General features: G+C 37.6%; 1 protein-coding gene across 2 annotated transcripts in view; it reads right to left on the bottom strand.

Moving 5' to 3' along the window:
• Abca12 (ATP binding cassette subfamily A member 12) overlaps positions 1 to 10,536 on the bottom strand; it is a 187,154-nt gene extending 176,618 nt beyond the window's left edge. Inside the window, exon 1 of one of the 2 annotated variants that reach the window (XM_004626594.1) lies at positions 10,250 to 10,536. In XM_004626594.1, the coding sequence (XP_004626651.1) occupies positions 10,250 to 10,318 (69 nt within the window). In that variant the 5' untranslated portion in view covers positions 10,319 to 10,536. The remainder of the gene's footprint in view (positions 1 to 10,249) is intronic. The other variant, XM_004626595.2, reaches the window with a different exon arrangement.
• Between the last annotated feature and the right edge of the window lie 888 nt (positions 10,537 to 11,424).

The raw sequence follows: 11,424 nt of genomic DNA, 5'->3' as shown, positions 1-11,424 counted from the left end.
GTATGGCAGGCCTGGAGGTTGAACCCCTGGCCCTTGAATCTGCCTAAACAGGTGCTTTACTCCACTGAGCCATTTGGCCTGCCCTCACTATCAGATATCTTTAAATTATGCTTTGGCTAATGCAATTTGATGATATTTTTATGAGGGATGTTTTGGAAAATTCTGAAAGTAACTTTAAACTTGTTTTAAAACTAGAGGAAAATGTGGTCTTTATCACAGATGTTTAATGAATTTATATTCTGTTAAAGGCAATTCACAACCCGTTCATAAACAAATCTGTTATAACAGCTTTCCCAGAGTCAGACAGATTTGAGAACCTCTCTGAACACTTCATGTTAGAGGGATAATAAATACAAAGCTCTCCACACCAAGATCTTGGGAGCGTAAAGACTGACAAATTAATCACAAAAGCAAGCAATAAAGAAAATTTACAATTCTGTACAGCAGGATTGCTTTCAATACCATTATAAATATCATAAGCAACCTAGAAGGAAATGTAAAGTCAAGGACCCAAATACTAACTGATGAGCCATAACTTTTCTGTGGCTTGAAGAGCAAATATATTGATTTTTATACTTATAGACTAGGAAGCTACTTCAACACTTGACAGAAAGCAGTTTTTAAAGATTTAGTATTTTTGCTAATATTTTATTTGTCTTGCTACCTCTACACCTTATTTGCACTTTACCTCTGCACTGATGACAACATCTAATGACATTTACACACCTAATAATTTACAATTCTTTAGTGAGCTTTTGAGTTCTTCGCTTGCTCTAGGGTTTATTCTCTACTGACACTGTCATTCTAAACTTTTGCTTCTCCTTCCCTTACTGAAAAATTAAATGGAGAATCCATAAGTGAGCTCTTATGGAGTGAGATTCTTCTCTAGAACTGGGCTTACCACAATGACCCAATGAAGGAAACAGGTCTCCAACAGGGCAAAGAGGACCTCAATAGTGAGACAGGCAGATGTGGGGTCTCAGAGGCCAAGTGGGGTGAAGATATCAGAGTGGACAAGAAGGCAGAAGCAGCAGCAGTCATTGGTTTTGTATGGGGAAGATGACCAAAAAGTTCCACATGAGGAGCCTTATAAACATGGAAAAGAAAGAAACTAAGATGAATTCTGCTGTGTTGGTTTAGTACTAAAAATACAGGCATGAACTACACATTTCCAAAGTGTATAAAAAGACATTGAATGCAATGTAAGTGCATGTGCTACCTAGTACCTACCTTCTGATTCCACAAGTACTTTAGCACCTCATTTTGTACTTTCTCTGTCCCATCTCTGAAAATATTGTTTTCCTAAGAATTCCTAGTTTCCTAGGCTGGGCTTGAATGTTCAACCCTCCTGCCTCAGTTTCTAAGAATTCTGAGTTTGCAGGCATGCACCACCACACCTGGTAATGCTAGCTTATTTTAGTGGACATCTTGCAACTACATGTGAGCACTGCCATTGGGGTATTATGATTTCTAAGTCAGTATACATCTAGACAATATCTGCAAAAGGTAGAGAAAGATGGATGACTAGCTAGATGGGATACAGGTAATTGGCAGGTAGGTGGAAGAATAATAAATATGCTGCTCTGCTGAAGAATGCTGAAAATACATCACAAATACAAACACCAGCTAATGTACAAACCCAGTATCAAATTTGACTGTTGACCAAATTCAAATGTTAAAATACTCTATAATAGCACATGATTGACTAAACTAGGAATCCATGAGTCTGGGTAAACACAAATAAATACATAAGCAACCAGACATATGGACTAAATGCTTGATGAAGAGAAGGACATGAACATAATCTCAAAACATTTTCCCATAAAGTGGGATAAGGAGACACCACGGACCACCTGATGGAGTGCAATGGGCAGAAGACAGCAAGTCTTCTGTGATATTCTTGTCAAAGCTCAATAAACCAACATTTAGGAGGGAAAACAGCAGATTCTCTACAACAACAATTGGTTGGGAAGGTTCAAGAATGTCTTGCTCTTAAAACTCAAAGAGAAGCCAAGAGATGGCTCCAGATGGCAGGAGACGGCACGTGTTGCAATGAGATACTATGCATCTGGATCAGTTCTGACACATGGCTGAGCTTGAATTGAGTCTGGGGATTTGGTGAGGCTAATGGGCTCTGTTCATACAAAATGCACCCGGAAGTATCCAAGTAATGGGGCACTCATTTCAAATGGCTTTGGGAGGAAACATCATTTGTACTGTTTCATTAAACTTGAAATTATTTCAAAATAAAATCTGGAAATTATTTCAAAGATAGCTGCATATATTTTTATAAACTCATACTAATCTTTAGAAAACAAAGCAAAATATGAGGAGCCAGGAAAAAAATAGAAGAATAAATGAGTTTCATACCCAGGAACTTTACTGCTATGTGAAAGAATTAAATTTGGGGGAATCAATGATGATGCCAGGGCACATTTCAGAGATCTTGCCATCTGGGAGTCATCCACTCAAAGTTACAAGTTTAAACTTAAACAATTTAGCAAATCAGTCAAATATAGATCCACCCCCAAATATTCATTGACAGCTGATCTGTAGCACTTATTCCCTGAATTCAATTAACTAGTAGCATTTGCCTGTACATTTATAAAGAATGGTTGTTTCAGACTTTGAAAATATCTCATACCTAATTATCTGAAAAACTGGACAAGGCATACAATTTTAATTTAGGTCATTCCTGCTCCATTACTTTGTCACAGCCCTTTGTTCTAGTTCCTGCTAGTCTATCTGATTCTATTTGTATCTAACATTGCCATTTTTTAAAATCTTTTCATTAAAAGGCAAAGAACAAAATAAGGTAGAGGTGGCTTTCAAATTAATAAGCTTTACTACATGCTTTTTTTAAATGAAGAAAATACTTTAAAATATCATTTGAAGACACCATAAATTTCATTACACTGTCTTGATCTTCCAAGAGCAGAGGCTGTATAGCAGCAAAATGAGGGTGAATTAGATTCAAGGAGGAGTCCTGTTTATTGCTTACAGATTTTTTGTTTGTGTCTTTGTTTTTGTTTAGGGTCTCACTACACAGCTCAGACTCACATTGATCCTCCTGTTATCAGCCTCCCTAGTGCTGGGAATACAGGGATGTGCCACCATGCTTGGACTCCATCGCTGGCTCAGGGCACCCTGGGGTGGGGCCGGCACAGCATGCGGTACCAGGAATCAAGCCCTGGCCCTTGCGCTTACCTAAGCAAGCGCTTAGTCCGCTTAGTCCGCTGAGCTATTTCGCGGTCCCTCACCGATTGTTTTTGCCCTTACGGTTTTTAAAGGGACTTTGATACCTTAAAACAAGGAATGTGTTATCACATCAAGATACCAGCACGGCCTACTTCCTTCTTGAGTCACATTAGTGATCCTGCCCCTAGCGATATTTAAGTTTGTACCACTTGGAGTGGAGTGGTTTGAAGTTGATAATGTCAAAAATAAGAGATAGTGAAGATGAAAACAATTTCTCAATTTCAACAAGGATTGTTTGCCTAACTCTGAAAACAAAAATAAAATGTCTAAAATAAAAAGTCTCTATTGTCTTTCCTGGAATCATAGTCTTAAGAGAGTTTTAAGAAAACTTAGAATTCAACAGCCAATATAATGATCATTGACATAAGCCTTGTATATCAATACAAAAACACACAGAAAATGAGCATCTACTAGGAACCAGGTACTGAGGATAGGGCAATTAAAGTTTTCAGTCTTTGGAGAAAAGGATACTTTTTTTTTTAATTTCAATGCATATCTGAGAGCTACAATAGATACTGTGAAAGGGAAAGAACCTGGAAACTGGAAAAACTGAGAGAGAAGAAGGAAGGGAAAAAGATATATTAATGTATATATGCAGGAGAGTTTGGCCATTTGTACTGCTGATTTCTGCTGGTTTATTGAAAGGAGCAGCTAATGCTTAAGTTTTCTTTTCTTTTTTTTTTTTAACCAACTTTGCATGTTTATGTCTGGTAATCTAAACAACTAACTTGAAGATAGCATGTAATACAACCACCATTGTCTAATTCATATTTTGTTTAGTGAAATTCTGTATTGTTTCTAATGGTTTTTTTATTTTCTTTCTTGCCATTTTGTATTTTCTTTAAAAAAATAAAAAATGGACATTTGAAGTGTTTTCACCATTATATGAGGGTATTGCCTAAAAAAAATCATAGTGCATGTACTGGATAACAGTCTGATCTAAGAAGTACGAAATATAGTGCCAGAAAGATAAATAAAGGAGACATGAGTAGACATGAGCCTAAACCCCGAAACATGAAATTGGGTGAGCAGGAGAAAAGATAACATGTTGGATAAGGGCACAAGAAAATAGGAGTCTTTCAAGAAGATGAAACACAGGAAGACAAGGAGGTGAGCGCAGACTATTCCAGGAACAGAGTGCAGAGTTACTGAGGCATCAAGGCTTAAGGAAAACAGCCCTGCTCCACAGGCATCTGACCTCCAGGGGAATGCTCCTAGTGAGGAACGTTTGATTCCGTGAAGGTAGGACAATGCATTTTTACTGTCATTTTGCTTATGTTAAAGTCAAAATCTTTCTTTCTGTGACTGTCATTCATCTCAGTTTGTCCTCCACTTCCACATGAGAATTATACAAATATTTTAAAATACTGAACAGTCCCCTTTGCTGCTGAACATCTTCAACAACTCTATTAAAGCGTGTTTCAAAGTACCTTCCCTAGAATGAGTTCTTATTGTCTATTGTTGCTTTTATAATTATTGTCCACATTTGATATAGTGCTACAAAAAAGATAGGAATATATATATATATATGTTTGATGTAATCTTAAATGCTTAACATGCATTATTTCATTAAGACAATAAGCTTATTTCCTGTTGCAGATAGGAAAATAAAAACTTGAAAAGACTACATAACATCTCTCTGCAGAGTCACTAAGCAGTAGAGCTGGTGCTTGAGCCCAGATAACCTGGCTTCCTCTCCAGCACAGAGAACCATTAACCCATGTAGATAAACTACTATACAACCACTGGTTGTCACTGGTCCTCTTTAATCTAAGCGCTACACTTTTATTAGTTCAGCTTTGAGACTAATAAAATAGTTTCTAAAATTATTTTAATGTTAGAGAGCATTGAAAGTCATTTAAAGGCCTTCCTATAACCTAGAATCATAACTTTTTATTGCAAACCTGAATATGAAAATTGCCCAATCTTCCATAACATGAAGTACAATGCCTCTTCCTTCCCTTTCTATTCCTTTCTTTTTTACACTGTCCTATAAGCCAAGGATATCTGTGACTTTCTAGTAGCAAGGGAACTCTAAGGTTCACATTCTGAAATTAAAGTGTGGTGCTTTAGATATGGAATAAAGTATAGTTCTACTCCACAAACAAGGAAATAATGTGGCACAGAGTCTCAAGCCATTGGGCTTCCTGCTACTCATCACTGTTATCTACATGAATGACTCATTCAAAAACTAGGATAGAGAAAATTTTCTGAATTCCATACTTCTAGATTAAAATGCATTTTGAAGATGGTAACTTTTCTATGACATATAGGGGAACAATACTTTTCTATGATGTCTACAGAAACAGAATATACAAATTTTATTGGATATAAGATTACTTATTACTCTCATTCCTGAGTCTTCACCTCATTCATTTTTATTCATTGTCTGAAATTTTAAAGTGATATATTCTGCTATGTGTTAGATACTATAACCAACAGGTAAAACTAAAATATTGTATCAATTAAAAGGAATTAGAGAATAAATGGTCCAGATCCAAAAAAGATAGAAGAGACTGGAATATTTGATCCCAAAGTGTAAATTGTTCAGAACCTAGTTTACTTTCATCTGATTTAGAATTAAATTTGGAGTTAGAGCATAGCCTTAAAGGTTTCCCGTCTGAGCAGTATTTTAATGAGTAGACCATGTTAAACTTAAGGCTTAGTTCTTCTCCCTAGACACTGTAAAAGGAATCTAGGTGAACAAAGTCAAGACTGTGGGAGGAAGAGTCAGTTTTGATTCATAATTTTAGGAATGGCCACAATAGCTGGTTCATTCACAATGAAAACATGATTTACTAGTTAAATAGCTATAAAGGAAGTCAATCAACATTAATTTTCCTCTTCCAAAATCCCTCTTTAAGCACGTGGTAAAACTTGTTGCCTCATGGTAGCTATGAAGCAAAGAGGGGAAGTGGCCATGGTCCCAGTGTACCCTTCAAGACCTTGCACCCCGTACCCTGCTTCTTCCACCTGGGCCTCACTCCACAAGCTTCGCCATACCCAATAGTGCTGCCAGCGGAGGGCCAAACCTTCAACACATGGGGCTTTAGTGGATATTCTGGATATAAGCCATAAACTAAAATAATTTAGTTTTGCAATTTTGTATTTTTTTGTAAAGGAAGATCTTGTCCATGAATGGTCCACCTAGTGCTTTACACATCTGTGTCTGATTTCTCTCTTTTTTACATGTTCATTTTATTGAGTTCAATTACAGAATCACAAATTTTTAAGATGTACAATATCATGTTTGGAGATACTCTTCATCTACTCTTATCTGGTAGTGCTTTAATTTTTATAAGCATTAAAAGGATATTTAATAGGAAAAAAGAATTTGTATGCCTATTTAGGACCCATTTTACTGGAAGATCAGCTCTGACCCTATATTATGTAGTTGTTCAGCCTGCTGGTCTTCACTATCTTAGGACTTTTTCCTGTCACTAATGAGCATCTCACTAAGCCCTCCTGCTGCTAAGCATTTCCTTGGGAAAGTACCTTTATTTCTCTGTTATCTATAGAGTCAAATTATAAGCCCCACAGCACAGCAACTGCACCCTGTAGATTTTTATCTATTACCTAACACTTCTGTTGGTGCTTAATGCATTTTTTATACTCTCCTGTAGTATTCAACTTTTCAATCTGATTGAGAATTTATATCACTGCAAATATTTTTAAGTGCCAATATATAAGGCCTCTTTAGCAGATATGATTTGTTCTTTTGTGGGTTGAGCTCTGAGCAGGGGTCAGAGACTACTAGGAAAGGACAACTGAGGAGCAATAGAGAAGTCGCTAATATCAATAAAAGATTCAGATAGGAGAGATCTCACTGTGATCCTTAAATCCAATGGGTGACCTTGGCTAAGACACTTGAGCTTTCTGGGACTCTAAAATTAAGCCAATTAGATAGCCCCAAATATTCAAGTATTTTGGTCTTTGGTTTTACATAAAAGAGAGAGGGATGCATTTCTTTCACAACCAGTTTGAATGAAATCAACCTCAACATTTTGTTTATTCTATTCTCATTCTATTTTTCAGACTCAACAATTTTATAATTCTTTTCTCACTTTGTTTCTAGTATATGCTTTTAATGTCCATTTTTTTCACAGCAATCCTCAATCAACATAATATTTTTCTTATGTCTTTCTTTCCTGCTCTTGTGTGCCATACGTTCTCCATTAGGAGACTCCCAGCTCTTCCTCTGCAGCTCATCTTTCCTCCCACCTTGGTTTTTGATGGGATCTCGCAAAAATTAAGAGAAATTGTCCTGGTAGTGATGGTGGCATCCTCCTTTAACATTCGGTGAGGACACAATGCATTGCCAGTCTCACAAAATCTAATTTCTATATTGCTAGGTTTAAAAGTCTTTTAAGCATTGCTTTCAGAGTGATTATAAATGTAAAAACAAAGATATTTGTATTTTAAATGTCTGCTTAAAGGATAACAAAGCCTAATCCCTACATAAAATTTATGTCTTATAAACCTTCATTTTAAAATTTTATCTCCTTTGAGCTCTTTAATTGTAGCTTACAACCTCCTGTTCCCTTGTTCTTCCCTTAATTTTAGTGTAATTCTACCACATGTACATCCTTCGACCTGCGTCCCCAAGACTCCCTTTGATGACCAAGAGGTAGAAACAACCTGAGGTGAAATGATGATAAAGAAATGTATCCATCTTAACCCTCTCACTCTGCACTTAGAATCATCCTTTCGTCTGTTGCCACCACCTTCTACCTTCTTCTTTGTCTTCCCTGATTGGTCTTAATGCGTTCAGCTAGCGCTGCTGTAATTCTTCAAATTCTTTTTCTGATCATACTGCCTAGAACCAGAACTTATTTGGGGCTCTATTTCCTCAAGGTATGCTTAGGATATGAATTATTTTGTGTCCCCAGGTGACCTGTCAACTCATGTAGATCCTTGCCCCGAGGAAAGTATATCTAGAGACATGTTAGGGAATTTTCTTTGGTGGGAATAATACTATATCACGCAATATGTGCTTATCCTCTAATGAGAAATGGTCATGGACTCATGGGGAAACACATTTAACATCATCTGACTTGCATCTCCCCAAATACATCAACATGTCCAACAGAAAGTGACTAGCATGGAGAAAAGTCTTGAAGTCTCAATGCATGCCTATTGCTTTCCAGATTAGGAGGGAAATTTCCCTTAAATTTCTAAGAATAAAATTTCTCAATGAAAAAATTATTTGCTTGGAACTTATCAAGGTTTTTTTCTTAAAAAATAGCTTTAAAAAGTTATAAGGAAAGCATAAAATCTCAGCATTAAATTTATCAACAACAACATGTGTGTTTTCAGTTACTCTACGCTCTTTATTTTAACTGCTGAATCTTCTTCACTACCTTACCTAAACTTCTTCCTATCTCTCATAGTCCTCTTCTAGATTTCCTTTCACCATTTGTCTGTATAAAACATGACACATACATTCCCTCACCCCTTGAAAATCTATCTGCCAAATGTTTTACCACTTATGAAGCACTTTGAAATAAGTAAGCACATTTAAGCCTAGGTTTGATAAGGCAGACCTGATGTCTGTGAAGAACCAGTGCTTGGAGAACTTGTCATATGCTACAGAAGTCATAGGAGGGCAGGGCGGCTCCAGCCTGATGCTCTGACACACCCACATGCACAGGCCTCTTTCCCTGCTGAGCACCACCTAGAGCCATTCGTGTGATAACTAAGAGGAAGTTTTCTTTGGTGTTTTTGAAATCACTAAAGCTAAAAAAAAAAAAAAAAAAAACCCAAAATATTAATGATTTTGCGTTCAACACACCCAAGCAATTGTATGACACTTCATTATGTTAAATGCTGCCCATCAGATTCACAGGGTTAAGTAAACCACACATCAGAGCACTATGGAAGGTATCAGGAAAAGCAAGCCATCCCAGAGTGAGATGAGGTGCACAGATGAAATATTGGCTTCTGGGACAAATTATTTATATGTATGTGTTACTCCATGGAGGCTGGGAATTGCCTCTACAAGAAGTATAATGAACGCCTTTTTGACTTCCCTGGTTTTCAAATATTTTTCTGAACATATGATAGTTCACAGAAACCAGTTCCTTCCTGGATTTCCCTGAACTCTATCTGGTGAGGATCTAATAGTTGCTTTTGCAACTTTTAAAACAAATATTAATGCAAGTGTGCAAAAAAAGATGTCACAATAAGCAAAAAGAAGACAGACTATGACAGTAAAGTGTATCATTAATATTCTTAAAATATGACATACATATACATGTATTATCTTTCCCTCTCCCCCTACCTCTTTCTCACTTGGCATCCCTAGTAAATGATGTTTTAGACACAAGTCTATATTACTGTGGTTTAGTTTTTTGAGGCAGAGTATCACTGTGTCATTCAGGCTAGCCTAGAATTCACAATGTAGCCCAGACAGGCCTAGAACTGCCAACCATTCTCTTGCCTTGGCCTCTTAAGTGCTAGGATTAAGGCATGAGCCACCATCCCCAGCTCACAGAAGATTTTTTATACTAATGTTTTACATTATTTCTGTTCTATATCTTATCTTTTCAACCAGACTTTCTACTGCTTTTGGTTTTCCAGTACATTTCCTTCCATTTCAAATGACTTCAAGTGGTACTTTGCTTTCATTCATCCCATTTTAAACTAAATGTCATTGAGAAAAATTCTGAAAATGTTTTGAAACGATGGCAGAATTTAACGCTAGTTCCAAGGCAGCCTGTAATGAGGCACATCCTTTTCTTGGCCCAGGGCATGTCCTGATTTACTCTTTTAATTTACCGAAATCAAAAGGCAGCTTTGGGGGCATGTTAATACTCGCCCCATTAGCTAAAACACAGACGGAGGGATGAATTCTAGGTACCTTACTTCCTGCTTTAAATAAACACCTTTAAAATCATTTCTTTTTACCTTGCACTAGCATCACTTTTTAAGCCTGTCTATAGTCACTAGTCTGTGTCCCAAGCCCTGTGCTCTCACCCTTTTGTCAACTCACCGGCTGCCTTTTGACACCGAGCCAGTTTTTCCACACCAGGACTCGAAGCTGATGAAGCTGGGAAGTCATCCTTTAGGCCCAGCAGAAGAGAATGCTTCTTTGTTACTCCACTCTTCCAGAGAAGAGCCAGTGCCCTGTCCAACCTGGTGTGTATCAGTGCACCAAGAGCCTTTTCACGGCATAGCTTTCTTTGAGGCCAGGCCAAGAAACCCGAAGTTCTGTTCTTCCTGCCGGATATTTCCTTCCAGCTAATCCTCGCCCAAGAAGCACTTCTCAACCAACTTTTCCTCCAAAAAGAGCACTCAGATCAGTGGCTTCCGGTGGCTTGTGCTTATTTTAAAATACCATCTGCTTGCTGCATCCAGTCCAGGCACAAGGAGAATGAGTATCATTCAGATAATGTGCTACTGTAAAAAAAAAAAAAAAAAAGATGAGCACACACCTCCTACTCTCCATGAAATTAACTGCCTATCCACACCTTACGGAACTTGTCACCTGTACTAGACGCGTCATGAGGAATTAGGTGGGACCCTTGCCAGGCCAGTAGGACTTGTCCTACATTCTCCCGCCTTCTTTTTTGACTGCCTCATAGTGCTGGCTCTGGCAGAGGCAGAGCACAGAGAGTATTTCACAGGCACAGACTCAGGGACTAGTGACTCTTTTAAGGGTCAAGAAGTTTTAAGTCAATAGGTCAAAGTTCAACTGAGACACTCGGAACCTCAGCCCATATTGGACACACCATGAAAGTATCAGTCATTAACCTAAAGCTCAATGCTTTGATAGGGATTTGAGGGTGAGTATGTTGGCTAGGTCCTAGATTCGATTGACATTTAGTCAGCTATGCATAATGCAGATCATAAAATGACATATATTAGATTCCCCTGTGTGGGCAGCTATGGGGACAGCTAAAGGAGATAGGCTAACCCAGGACATTTCTGCTATCTCCTTACCAAGGTACCCTTCTCCCTCTCCTATCTTCTACCTCTTATAATTATCGTCAAATTGACATCTTCCATGAAGCCTTTTTAGATATTCTCATATGTTCTTTCTTGCTTTTCAATCCAACCAATTCCTTGTTGCTTTCAAGCAACTTACATTTTTTCTTATTATTTTTTATTGCTTGTCTCATTGTTTTGTCTCATTCTTGTATGACTGCTGTACATCAGAATATCTAA

This window comes from Octodon degus, unplaced genomic scaffold (genome assembly GCF_000260255.1).
Source record: "Octodon degus isolate 3935 unplaced genomic scaffold, OctDeg1.0 scaffold00016, whole genome shotgun sequence".
Taxonomy (NCBI): domain Eukaryota; kingdom Metazoa; phylum Chordata; class Mammalia; order Rodentia; family Octodontidae; genus Octodon; species Octodon degus.
The sequence above is the reverse complement of the archived record's forward strand: the minus strand, read 5'-3'. Positions and strand labels throughout refer to the sequence as shown.